The sequence below is a fragment of the Callithrix jacchus genome, chromosome 8 (genome assembly GCF_049354715.1).
Source record: "Callithrix jacchus isolate 240 chromosome 8, calJac240_pri, whole genome shotgun sequence".
NCBI lineage: Eukaryota > Metazoa > Chordata > Mammalia > Primates > Cebidae > Callithrix > Callithrix jacchus.
The window spans coordinates 24,782,848-24,795,523 of record NC_133509.1 but is presented as its reverse complement, the minus strand read 5'-3'; the positions used below and the strand labels follow the sequence as shown (position 1 = coordinate 24,795,523).

Genomic DNA, 12,676 nt, shown 5'->3' with positions numbered 1-12,676 from the left:
TGTACCCAGCACACAGTAAGGTCTTAATAAGTAGCATTGGCCCCAAATTCTGGTTTGTGTGCCAGTTCTATCACGTGTTGTGACCTGGGCAAACTGCCTCTTGTCCTGAGAGTCTGATTTCTTGAATGTTTCCTACTCTTTCCCTGCTGATGGGGTGACATACATGAAAGTGCTTTATAAGCCAAGGATTATCAGCAACTTTTCCTTATTGGCTCCCCACAAATATTTTTTATAAAACCCCAGAGCTATAAGAAATTGTGGCAGTATACCATGCCACATGGACTTTTCACAAGGTTATCAGTCAAGCCTCCTATCGCCCAGCAATAGCTAACCAAATCCATCTGCTACAATCAATGGTGTTCTCTGGGTTTCCCTGCCTCTTCAGCCCATTTTTATGTAAACTCAAACAAAAACCCTTAGTGAGAGACAGCATGAAATGTAGTCAAGCTGACCCCCCCGCTTTCAGAAAGAGCAGAAAGTGCACCTACAGCTGGGGTTTCCAGCCCTGCAGCCCAGCAGACACACTCAGTCTCCGGTGGCAGCAGGGCTCCCACTGCTATCCTAGGAAGAAAAGCCCTGCCTTCTGCCAGCCTCACCCATAGCACTGGACCCATTTTCACAATCTCCAGGAGCCCATCCCCAGCCAAATCCATCTGGAGCCAGAGTATTCCTACAACAGCCCCTAATGGCTTCCATCTTCTCCTCTCCCCCTCTATCCTGCATATACCACCAAGTTATAGGCCTTCCTCAAAAACTGTAAATGGCTCCCTGTTGCCAGGGGTGCTTAAGACTTGTTGAGATGGCATACGAAGTCATATACAGTTTTTATGGGACACGCTTAATATACTGATATATCTAACAAACAAGGAACAATTACCAACTAGCATAAAGTATTTTAAATATCAACGAAATCCATAATATGTCCCAAGACAAAAACAAAAGCTGCTGTTCAGATCCACTTGCTACTGTTCGTTTACCTTGGAATCTGCTCACATTCCCAAGAAGACAAGGGGTAGCAGCTACCAAATTTTCAGAAAGAAGTATGCAAGAAAGACTCAAGACTGGGAAACTGCTGTTGATGAATTTTTCCTGAAAATCAGGAAAAGACCTGTATGGTGTAACTATCACAGTACCATGGCTGGTCCAATGGAAACAGTAGTGTTCCTTGAGGGCAAAGTTTGAGAACCACTGATCTCTAAGGAAAGCGCCTCCTCAGCCTGTAAGTCAATGTCCTCTCCAATTTGGCCTCAACTACCTACCACCCTCAACCTCCTCCCTGACCCCAGTGTTTCTGCCCCTCACTGCCTCATGCACCCATGTGAGCTCTGATATCAGTTTCCACTTCAGCTCCCATACACCAATTGAAAAGCCCTCACCCACTGAGGAATGGCCGTGCCAGCCTCCTGAGGAGCCCTCTCTGTATCTGCTGTCCATGCTGAGACCTGCTGTCTGCTTTTACTGACGTCTCATCTCATCTTCCCTGGTAGCTGCAAAATCCTTGAGGGTAGGGTCTTTGGCTCCAACACCCTGTACTCTCAGAGTCTGGAAGGATATTGTCCTCCCTGTCAAGAGCACAAGCTACTTCGGGGAAGTGGCTGGGCTACGCTCTTCTAGGTATTCACTTCAGAGTCCCACAGCACAGGGGATGAGCCAGAGAACCCATCAGGGAACACGTCCCCACAGCGTTGCTGAGAGCGAGTGGAACCTGGGGGAAAGCTGATGCTGTCCCCTCTCAACTACTAAGCAGCTGGGTACAGGGCCCTTACTGGGCCTCAAGCCCTCTGCAAGTGAAGAGGCTGTAAGCTTCAGCTCAAGGACCTGCTTGTCTCTACCCTCAGAGGGCTGCCCTTCTAACATGCCTATTTCTGCCTTCCCAAGGACTCTGTGTTCTGCCAAAATAACCAGGCCACCAAATTCCCAGAGCTGTGCGAGGTTAATCAAAGACCTCAAAGAAACTAGAGAGAAAGACAGGAAACCCATACGCAAGCACTAAAGAAAGCTACCCCTAACATCTTTCCCCCATACTGCTTCCAGAGCTACTGCTCTGGGTGCTATGGCTGGACATGGGTTTCCAATAAAACAGAGATTAAAAGGGCACAAACATGTGCCTCTTGCATATATAATAATTTCAATGACTTCCCTCCACCTCGCATGGCTGCCTTTTTAGGGTAAGCTCTAAGTGGGCACTCAGAGAAAGTTTTGTGTTGAAAAAAATCCCACTGGAGGGACTATTCCAGAATACCCATCCCTCCTTCTCAGCCAGGATCCTAAATGTGCCCCTCCCACCCTGCACGAAGTACTCAGTGCTCTTTACCTGAGGCTGCTGTGCAGTCACACTGTCCCTTGAGCTGAGGTGAAGGAGAATCACGTCCTTAGTGAAGTTACCACTCTGAAGCCAGTCTGCCTGGTTCTAAATCCTGACTCTCATTTATGAGCTGTCTGAATTAAGGCAAGTTATATTACCTCTTTGAGCCTCAGCTTCCCCACCTGTAAAAGAGGGATAATAATAGCATCTAACGTACAGGGTGCTGTAAGAACTGAAGGAGTTTAACATGTGTAAAGTGCTGCGAACAGTACCTGGTATATAGTAAGCATTATACTTAATGTTATGATGATGAGCTGTTCCCAGTAAATACCAGTTCAGTGAACAGCTGCTTGGGGCTGTGGCAGAGCAGCCAGGACAGGAGGGAGCAAAAGGAAAAAAGACCAACCAGCTCAACTCTGAGTCAAGGAACCATGCCAAGGCACCACCTGGGATGTCCCTTCCTGAGCCAGCACACCTTCTACTGGCGGTGCCTCTGCAGCCATCACCTTTGCCATCTCTCCTGCCCCTCCCACACCCACAAGTTATAGCATCCAATAGGGATGAGGGGTAAATGGAGAAAATCCTGAGCAAGGTTAGCCCTCTTAGGAAAATCCTCAAAGATAAGAACAAGACATAGGAATTACTCTCACAAAGGCGATTCCAGCCACTGGCCTTGGCCAAGTCACTTTATCTTCTTCACTTCTCTGTGCTTCAGTCTCCCCATCTGTACAACAAGGGGTCTGACCAGATGATCACTGGGCTCAGACATTCTACCATTCTTCGATTCTAACAGACATTACTTGCAAAGAGGCATCATTTTACTGCTCTCATCTCATTAAAAGAAGACTGAAATGCCAAAGATACAACTTTTAAAAGTGTTTCATAGCAAGTGATTGTGACACAAATCAGAAAGGGTTCATTACTCAGCCAGGGAAGGGCCCCAGGCTGGCCAAACAAAGGTATTCTAGCCCCTTCCATCATTTATCACTGATCACTTCCCTTCTCCTCCCTGCTATCTGCTTGATCCAGGTCACTACTCCTACTTCTGCAGATCTGATTCAGGAGGGCAGCCCTCCTCATTCTACTCGTCTACCTACCCAACCCTTCCTGCAGGCCTGTTCAAAGCCTCAGCAGCCACTGCTCTCGGGCCTGCACCCACACCAGCTGCAGCCTTGGTGACACTCTTGGACCTCAGCTGTGCCTTGGGCAGCAGAATCAGAGTGCCAGAGGTGACTACACAGGCCTGGGTGCTTCCTAAGAGAGCCCAAAAGCCAACAGAAGGCAAAAGAAAGGCTAGAGCAGTATCTGTGCAGGATTTTAAACATTTATCGTAACATCAAACTATCCATTTGCATCAGAAGGCCATGCTGTCTCAAAGCAGCCCCTCCTCCACTCTCCCTCCTTTATAGACAAAAGTCCTATAAACTGACAAAACCTTAAGATGAAATGGAAAATGAAATTTACCTTAAGTCAACTAAATACATGCAGCCAGGTCAGGTTTAAGTCAGGTCTGCTTTTGTCACATTAGCTATTGTTTTCTGAAGACTGGAGTACGTTTAAGGTAATATTCGGGCTTTACAGTCATGCTTTTTTAACTCTGCATTTGCCAATTCAGTTACCTTCTCCTATAAGATATGCCCTTCAACAATGAGATTAGGTTGATTAGGCTGGTGGGAACAATCATGTTTACAATCTTCCTAAAACGGAGCTCTCCGTGAACCAAAAAGGCAAAAAAAAAAACAAATTTTTACTCCTTTTCTTCAATTTTCTCTCTTTAAGAGACTAAGCATATTTCTGATAGTTTTAAAGCTGTGGAAAAGCTTTATTATAGATTTTATTAGAGAATTTTAAAATTTCAAAAATTACTTGGAACCAAAAATAATTAAAAGGAAACATAATAATCCCATAAAAAAGCATTCTGGCATCTGTCAGAAATTTTTCCTCAAATTATGAAATGTAGCTCTCCATGCTTTCCAATGTTTGTTATAGTATCCACAAATGTCTATCATTTCAGCGGAATACTTTAATGTTTCTTTTTAAGGCATGATCATGATTTTTTCTTCAATATCTCAGTCATTTCAGGAACAACCTGCAAATTAAAAAAAAAGTAATTAAGCAACTAAAGCCTTGACTGTAATACGATCACAGCTCTGTAAGCTATACAGGGAGGCCAAAAGAAACAACACGAATCACTGTTCAGACACGAGGGCCCCTCCTCTCCACCAGGAATCCCTTGTTCCCCTGTAGTAGTTTCTCTTCCCACCCAGGGAGACTAGAGTGGACCCAGGGCTGGCAGGGCCTACAGCCCACTCATTGCCTACATGCCTTCTGCCTTTTTTTTTTTTTTGGTTTGAGACAGGGTTTCACTCTGTCACTCTGGATGCAGTGCAGTGGTGCGATCATGGCTCACTGCAGCATCCACCTTCTGGGAATCCTCCCACCTCAGCCTCCTGAGTAGCCACCACACCTGGCTAATTTTTGTAGAGATGGGGTTTCAACATGTTGCCCAGGCTAGTCTCAAACTCCTGGGCTCAAGTGATCTGCCTGCCTCAGCCTCCCAAAGTGTTGAGATTACAGGCATGAACCACTGCACCTGGCTACCTTTTTTGTCTTTTTGACCCAATCACAAATTTCAAGAAGGCACCCTAGAAACAGGAAGCCCAATTTTTCTTGTCTGTATTAAGAGTAAGGTGTATTTACCTTCGTGTTTTCCTTGGCATTCTTCCTACCCTTACTGCATTCCTGACTTTCCTTCAAAGCCCACACCAAAGTCTCTAGCTTACTGTAATTACGACTCCTGCCAACCTCCTCTAGTACTGTGTTCATTCATTCATTCATTCATCATTCATTTTCACAAACATACTGGTTGCTTTTCAGCAGCATACCTATGATCTGGCACATACAAATGTGTTACATGCTGAACATTCAGTATCATCACTCTTTATTAAAATTAAGACCTTGTGTGCTAATGCAGTGGCTGGTTAGCAGACACAGTAAGAGACCACAGCAAGGGGAAATGGCCTGAGTTGGCTCCCATTTTAAAAAGGATTAATTACTAATCCTTAGTCTTGGCAGTGCAGCAGCTGCAACTAGAGCCTCTAGCGTAGAGCTGTTTTGTGACTGCTTGGACAGAGGAGAGCTGTCTATGGGGGCTGCAGGAATGCGGTACAGACACTCTGAAAAGTGGCTCAGCCACTTGTGCAAAATCTCAATTACCCAGTCTTCCAAGGGGCTTTTGGCTGCCTTAGCTCACAAAGATCCCAGCTGAACTTGCCACTGATGAATATAGCCTCTCAATTATTTAAGAGAGCTACATTTCCATTAGGTGGAAATAATGTGTTCGTACAAAATTTATTAAGGAAATTGTCAACATGTTGTTTCTTCTGAATGTCACTTTGTCTCCAGCCTGTTAAAAGGTCCATGTTTACCATGGAGCCAGCAGGCATTTGCTCAGGGGTGGCATTAAGTGCTGGCACCACTTCTCCAGCTTTCCTCAGTGGAGAGACCATGAGCACATGTCAGTCACATGGATGACATGCTAACTGAGCTTCAGACGGGACCTATGTATTTCATGAAAAATAGGATCAAGCCCAACTTCTTTTACCATGAAGTGAAACACTACTTTGGTTTAGAACATATGACTTTTTAAAACCTTACCAAATACTTCCTTACCACACTTCCCACAAAAGCGTTAAGAAGATTTTCTCTATCATCTATATCTTTTTATTAGATCAACCACACACTTTTTTTCTTTTTTTGAGGCAAAGTCTCACTCTGCCACCCAGGCTGGAGTACAATGAAATCATCTCAGCTCACTGCAACCTCTGTCTCCCAGGTTCAAGCAATTCTCCTGCCTCAGCCTCCTGAGTAGCTGGGATTACAGGCATCTGCCACTACACCTGGCTAAATTTTTTTTTTTTTTTTTTTTTTTTTTGTATTTTTAGTAGATAAGGAATTTCACTATGTTGGCTAGGCTGGTCACAACCTCCTGACCTCAGGTGATTCACCCGCCTTGGCCTCCCAAAGCGTTGAGATTACGGGCATAAGCCACTACGCTCAGTCCAACTGCACACTTTTAAACCATACCACAGGATGCCTTATTTAGGAAAAAGAAAATGCTAACTCAGGTTCATTGAGTGTCTGATGACCTGAGCACACTGAAAGATCTGGATTCTTGTTTCTATTCTCTTTTAGATATTGCAGGCCGGGTGCGGTGGCTCAAGCCTGTAATCCCAGCACTCTGGGAGGCCAAGACGGGTGGATCTCGAGGTCGAGAGATCGAGACCATCCTGGTCAACATGGTGAAACCCCGTCTCTACTAAAAATACAAAAAATTAGCTGGGCATGGTAGCGCGTGCCTGTAATCCCAGCTACTCAGGAGGCTGAGGCAGGAGAATTGCCTGAACCCAGGAGGCGGAGGTTGCGGTGAGCCAAGATTGCGCCATTGCACTCCAGCCTGGGTAACAAGAGCGAAACTCCGTCTCAGGAAAAAAAAAAATAGAAGATATTGCAGAGACAGCTCCCTACTTGGTAAGACCCAACAAAAGGCACTCATGTTTAAAAAAAGAGACAACCTACTGATATAAATCACAATACAAGTATGTTTCACTCATTCACTTATTACTTCCTCAAGATAATACTAAGGGAAACACAGAAGCTCTCTGTCACTATGGAAGTGACAGAGGAGTTCTGCCTCCTAGTTGGCAAGAATAGATAGAAGCCTATGAACCACTCAATCAGAGGTGTGCTCAAATTATACTAGAATGTAGGAGAAGGAAAAAGGAATAGCATTAAATGCTCCAAATTCAGGAGTTCTGAGTAAGTTTGGATTAAGGAAGATTCAGTGTGGATTAGGAAAATTCAGAACATCAACCTAAAAAAGAAAAGGATTCTAGGCAAAAAATAAGGCACCAGACAGAGATAAGTAACTGTAGGTTCCAGGGACAGTAAAGAGAATGCTAATAGGTATGGAGAAAAGGAAAGAAACAAGGCTTAAAAAGATAGGTGGTTTTTTGAGTCCATTCAATGGGAACAGAATAGTCTCTGTGAACAGATAGATGGTGCTGGGACAACTGGATATTCTCATGCAAAGAATGAAAATGGACCCCTACCTCACATCATATACAAAAATGAACTCTGAATGGATCAACAACCTAAATATATTAATTAAAATGATAAAACTCTTATAAGAAAACAGGGGTGACTCTTCATGACCTAAGATTTGGCAATGAATTCTTAGATATGGTGCACAAGCAACAAAATAAAAAAAGATAAATTGGACTTCATCAAAATTTAAAACTCTTGCACATCAAAGGATATTCTCAAGAAGGTGAAAAGCTAACCTACAGAATGAGAGAAGACATTTGGAAATCATATCTCTGATAAATGTTTAGTATCCAGAATATGTAAAGAATTCACACAAGTCAACAAAAAGACAAACAGCCCAACTGAAAATGGGTAAAAGAGGTGGACAGACGCTTCTCTAAAGGAGATGTACAAATGACCAATGAACACCTTTTCATATGCTTACATGCTTAACATCACTAGATATTAGGAAAATGCAAGTCAAAGTCACAATGAGATACCACTTCACACCTACTGTGATGATTAGAATTAAAAAACAGAAAATAACGAGTGTTACTGAGAATGTGGAAAAACTGGAACCCTTGTGCACTGCTGGTGGGAATGCAAAGTCATGCAACTTCTATGGAAAGCAGTTTGAAGGTTCTTCAAAAAGCGAAACACTGAATTATCACATGACCCAGCAATTGTACTCCTAGGTATATATCCAAAAGAACTGAAATCAGGGGTTGAGCAGATACTTGCAGACCAATGTTCACTACACTATGGATTAGGCAATGGGTTTTTGTTTTGTTTTGAGATGGGCTCTCATTCTTTTGCCCAGGCTGGAGTGCAGTGGCGTGATCTTGGCTCACTGCAACTTCCACGTCCTCCCAGGTTCAAGCGATTCTCCTACCTCAGCCTCCAAAGTAGGTGGGGCTACTGGCACATGCCACCATACCTAGCTAATTTTTGTATTTTTTGGTAGATGGGGTTTCACCATGTTGGCCAGGTTGGTCTCAAACTCTTGACATTAAGTGATCCATCCACCTTGGCTTCCCAGTGCTGGGATTACAGGTGTGAGCCACCACACCTGGCTGGCAATGGTTTTTTAGACATGAGACTTAAAGCATAAGTGAAAAAGAAAAAATTGGTAAGTTGGACTTCATCAAAATTTAAAACTTTCTTTATTTTAAAACTTTTCCTCCCCTTTTTCATAGGCATTGACAAATTTAAAACTTTCATGCTTTAAAGGACACCATTAAGACAGTGAAAAGACAACCCACACAATGAGAGAAAATATTTGCAAATCAAATGTCGGATCAGGGACTTTATATTCAGAATATATAAAGAACTTTAGCAACTCAAGAACAAAAAGATAATGTAATTTAAAAATTACAAAGGATCTGAACAGACTGTATATTTCTCCAAAGAAATATACAAATGGCCAATGAACAGATGAAAAGATACTAAACGTTATTTGCCATCAGGGGAATGCAAATCAAAACCACAATGAGATACCACCTCACACTCATTAGAAGGGCTATATTTAAACAGACAGACAATAACATACATTAGTGAGTATATAGAAAAACCAGAGCCCTCACACATTTTTGGTGGGAATGTAAAAAGGTGAAGCCACTTTGAAAACAACCTGACAGTTTTTCAAAATATTAAACTCAGAATTACTACGTGACTCAGCAGGGTCAGGTGATCTGCCCACCTCAGCCTCCCAAAGTGCTGGGATTATAGGTGTGAGCCACTGCTCCCGGCCCCCAAACTGCATTTTTAAGAAGTGATTAACTTCTCTACTTTTGTATTAATTAAAGACATGTATAACTACATTTCAGAACTTCTTTTTTTTAAGACAAGAGTCTTGCTCTGTAGCCCAGGCTGAAGTGCAGTGGTACCATCCTGGCTCACTGCAACCTCTGCCTCGTGGGTTCAACTGACTCTCGCGCCTCAGCCTCTGGAGTAGCTGGGATTACAGGCATGTGCCACCATGCTCAGCTAATTTGTTTTTTCGTATTTTTAGTAGAGACAGGGTTTCACCATGTTGCCTAGGCCTCCCAAAGTGCTGGGATTATGGGCGTGAGCCACTGTGCCTGGCCATGTACTTCAGAACTTCTCAGCTGTATGAGATAGTCATTGCCTTAATAACAATTCTAGCTAAAAGCAAATAAACATGGTATTTTGGTCTGAAGTCGCTCTCTAGTCCATAGTGGGCTTCCTAAAATACCAAAAGAGCCTGATAATCTGAAACTGGACATCAGCTGACTAGATGATTTTTGAGGCCTCGTTCCACTTCACTGTTTTAGGACTCTCTCTCACTGAGATACTGCTTCATGTCCAAACACATGCATATTCTCATGCAGAGCCTAGGAGCTGCCATAAATACAGGAGCACAGTGTGTGGGATCCCATTCCATCAATAATGACTACAAAGAAGCTCCTGTCCCAAGGCAGGTGTCCAATGGAAAATCACTGAAAATTTGCAACTGCTTAACACTTTATCTTTCTATTTATTTATTTATTTTTTATTTTATTTTTTTGGAAGGGAGGAAGGGAGGAAGGCAGGAAAGGAGGAAAGGAGGAAAGGAGGAAAGGAGGGAGGGAGGGAGGGAGAGAAGGGAAGGGAAGGAAGGAAATCAGGTAGTGAGAGAGACATTGCCGACCTGGATCTAGAGGTCTACAAGTTGATTGATTGATTGATTGATTTAATTTTGAGAGAAGGAAAGAAAAAGGAGTGAAGGAGAGGAAGAAAGAGGAAGAAAAAGAGGGAGAATGGAAATGTTGCTTTATTCTAAAAAAATGGGTATTAATAATGGCCAATCAATATTTCATTTAAACCTATGAGTAGGTGTGATGTGGTATTGACAAGAATGTATATTTTGTGTATTTAAAGTGGAGAGCTCTGTAAATATTTATTAAGTTTACTTGTTCCGGATCTGAGTTCGAGTCCTTGATATCCTTATTAATTTTCTGTCTCAGGGAGTCTAAGTCTCTATGTATCTGGGTGTTAGGATCGTTTGCTCTTATTGTTGCATTGATCCTTTTACCACTATATCTTTGTTGCTTTAAAATCTATTTTATCAGATACGAGAATTACAACTCCTGCTTTTTATTTATTTGTTTTTACTCTCCATTTGGTTGGTAAATCTTTCTCCATCCCTTTGTTTTGAGTCTTTGTGTATCCTTGCATGTGAAATGGGTCTGGATGTAGCATACCGTTGGGTTTTGGCTGTATCTTTTGATTGGGGGATTTAGTCAATTTAAATTTAGGATTACTGCCATTTGATGTTAACTGGCTGTTTTATCCATTCGTTGATGTAAATTCTTCTTTATGTTGATGCTCTTTACTTTTTGGTACATTTTTAGAAAGGCTAATACTGGTTGTTTCTTTCTATGGGTAATGCTTCTTTCAGAAGCTCTTGTAAAGCAGGCCTGGTGGTGATAAAATCTCTGAGTACTTGCTTGTTCATAAAAGATTTTATTTTTCCTTCAGTTGTGAAGCTTAGTTTGGCTGGATATGAAATTCTGGGCTGAAAGTTCTGTTCTTTAAGGATATTGAATATTGGCCCCCACTCTCTTCTGGCTTGTAGAGTTTCTGCTGAGAGATCTGCTGTAAGTCTGATAGGCTTCCCTTTGTGGGTAACCTGACCTTTCTCTCTGGCTGCCCTTAGTATTTTCTCCTTCGTTTCAACCCTGGTGAATCTAACGATTATGTGCCTTGGGGTTGCTCTTCTTGAGGAATATATTTGTGGTGTTCTCTGTATTACCTGGGGTTGAATATTGTACTGCTTTGCTAGGTTAGGAAAATTTTCCTGAATAATATCCTGAAGAATATTTTCCAGCTTGGAATATTCATTCCCTCCGTTGCATTCAGGTACACCTATCAAACATAAATTTGGTCTTTTCACATAGTCCCACATTTCTTGGAGACTTTGCTCATTCCTTTTTATCCTTTTTTCTCTAATCTTGTCTTCTCATTTTATTTCATTAAGTTGGACTTCGACCTCTGATATCCTTTCTTCTGCTTGAACAATTCGAGTGTTTAAACCTGTGCATACTTCTTGGAGTTCCTGCATTGTATTCTTCAGTTCCATTAATTCACTTATATTCCTCTCTAAATTGTCTATTCTCATTAGGATTTTGTCAAACCTTTTCTTCAAAGTTCTTAGTTTCTTTACATTGGGCTTCATGTTCTTTTAACTCACAGAAGTTTCTTATTATCCATCTTCTGAAGCCTGATTCTGTTAATGGGATGTGCTCGTTCTCCATCCAGCCTTGTTCCCTTGTTGATGAGGGACTGTGATCCTCTTTAGAGGGAGAGGCGTTCTGATTTTGAGTATTCTCAGCCTTTTTATGCTGGTTTCTTCCCATCATTGTAAATTTATCCACCTGTCGTCTTTGTAATTACCAACTTTCAAATTAGGTCTCTGAGTGGACATCCAAGTTGTTAATTCCCAGGGCCGAAATATGAGCAACCGACTGCGCCGGCCAAAACAGCGGCATTAAGACTGATGGTGCTTTTCTGCCCGGGAATCTCCAGTCTGGCTTCCTTCTTGAGTCCGTAATCGGTGACTCTGCCTTCCCGGAGCTCCAAACATTGGTCAGAAGGGGAACCAGTCCCGTTTACTCTGCACCAAGAGCTGCCACGCCAGCCACAAGAGTCGTGCTGGCAACCCGTGTGGCTCTTCCACTGGCAATCTTCTGCTCTGTGAGTGACAAAAATTTGTCTGAAACTGTGGTGTCCTCTCGTTCTCTGTGCTTTCACTGGGAGCTGCAATCCTGAGATGTTAGCGATCAGCCATCTTGGATCGTTTCCTATTTATTTATTTTTATTTTTTGAGACAGTCTCACTCTGTCACCAGACACCAAGCTGGAGTGCAGTGGTGTGATCTGGCTCACGGCAACCTCTGCCTCCTGAGTTCGGGAGCAATTCTCCTGTCTCAGCCTCCCGAGTAGCTGGGACTACAGGCATGTGCTACCACGCCCAGCTAATTTTTGTATTTTAGTAGAGATGTGGTTTCACTATGTTGGCCAGGATGGTCTCTATCTCTTGACCTCATGATCCGCCTGCCTCGGCCTCCCAAAGTGCTGGGATTACAGGTGTGAGCCACTGCACCCGGCCAACACTTTAGCTTTTTATCATGAAAACCCCCATGTGGTTTGCAATACATAGTACAGACAGAAAAATATAACAAACAAAATTACTTATAAGTTTACTAAAATATTCTCTTGGCAGACAGAAAAATATAACAAACAAAATTACTTACAAGTTTACTAAAATGTTCTCTTGAAGAAGAAA

General features: G+C 42.6%; 1 protein-coding gene across 1 annotated transcript in view; it reads right to left on the bottom strand.

Moving 5' to 3' along the window:
* Positions 1-4,105: 4,105 nt before the first annotated feature.
* ETFA (electron transfer flavoprotein subunit alpha) overlaps positions 4,106-12,676 on the bottom strand; it is a 91,465-nt gene continuing 82,894 nt past the window's right edge. The window contains exon 12 of the mRNA XM_002763456.7: positions 4,106-4,394. Coding sequence (XP_002763502.2) covers positions 4,353-4,394 — 42 coding nt within the window. The 3' untranslated portion in view covers positions 4,106-4,352. The remainder of the gene's footprint in view (positions 4,395-12,676) is intronic.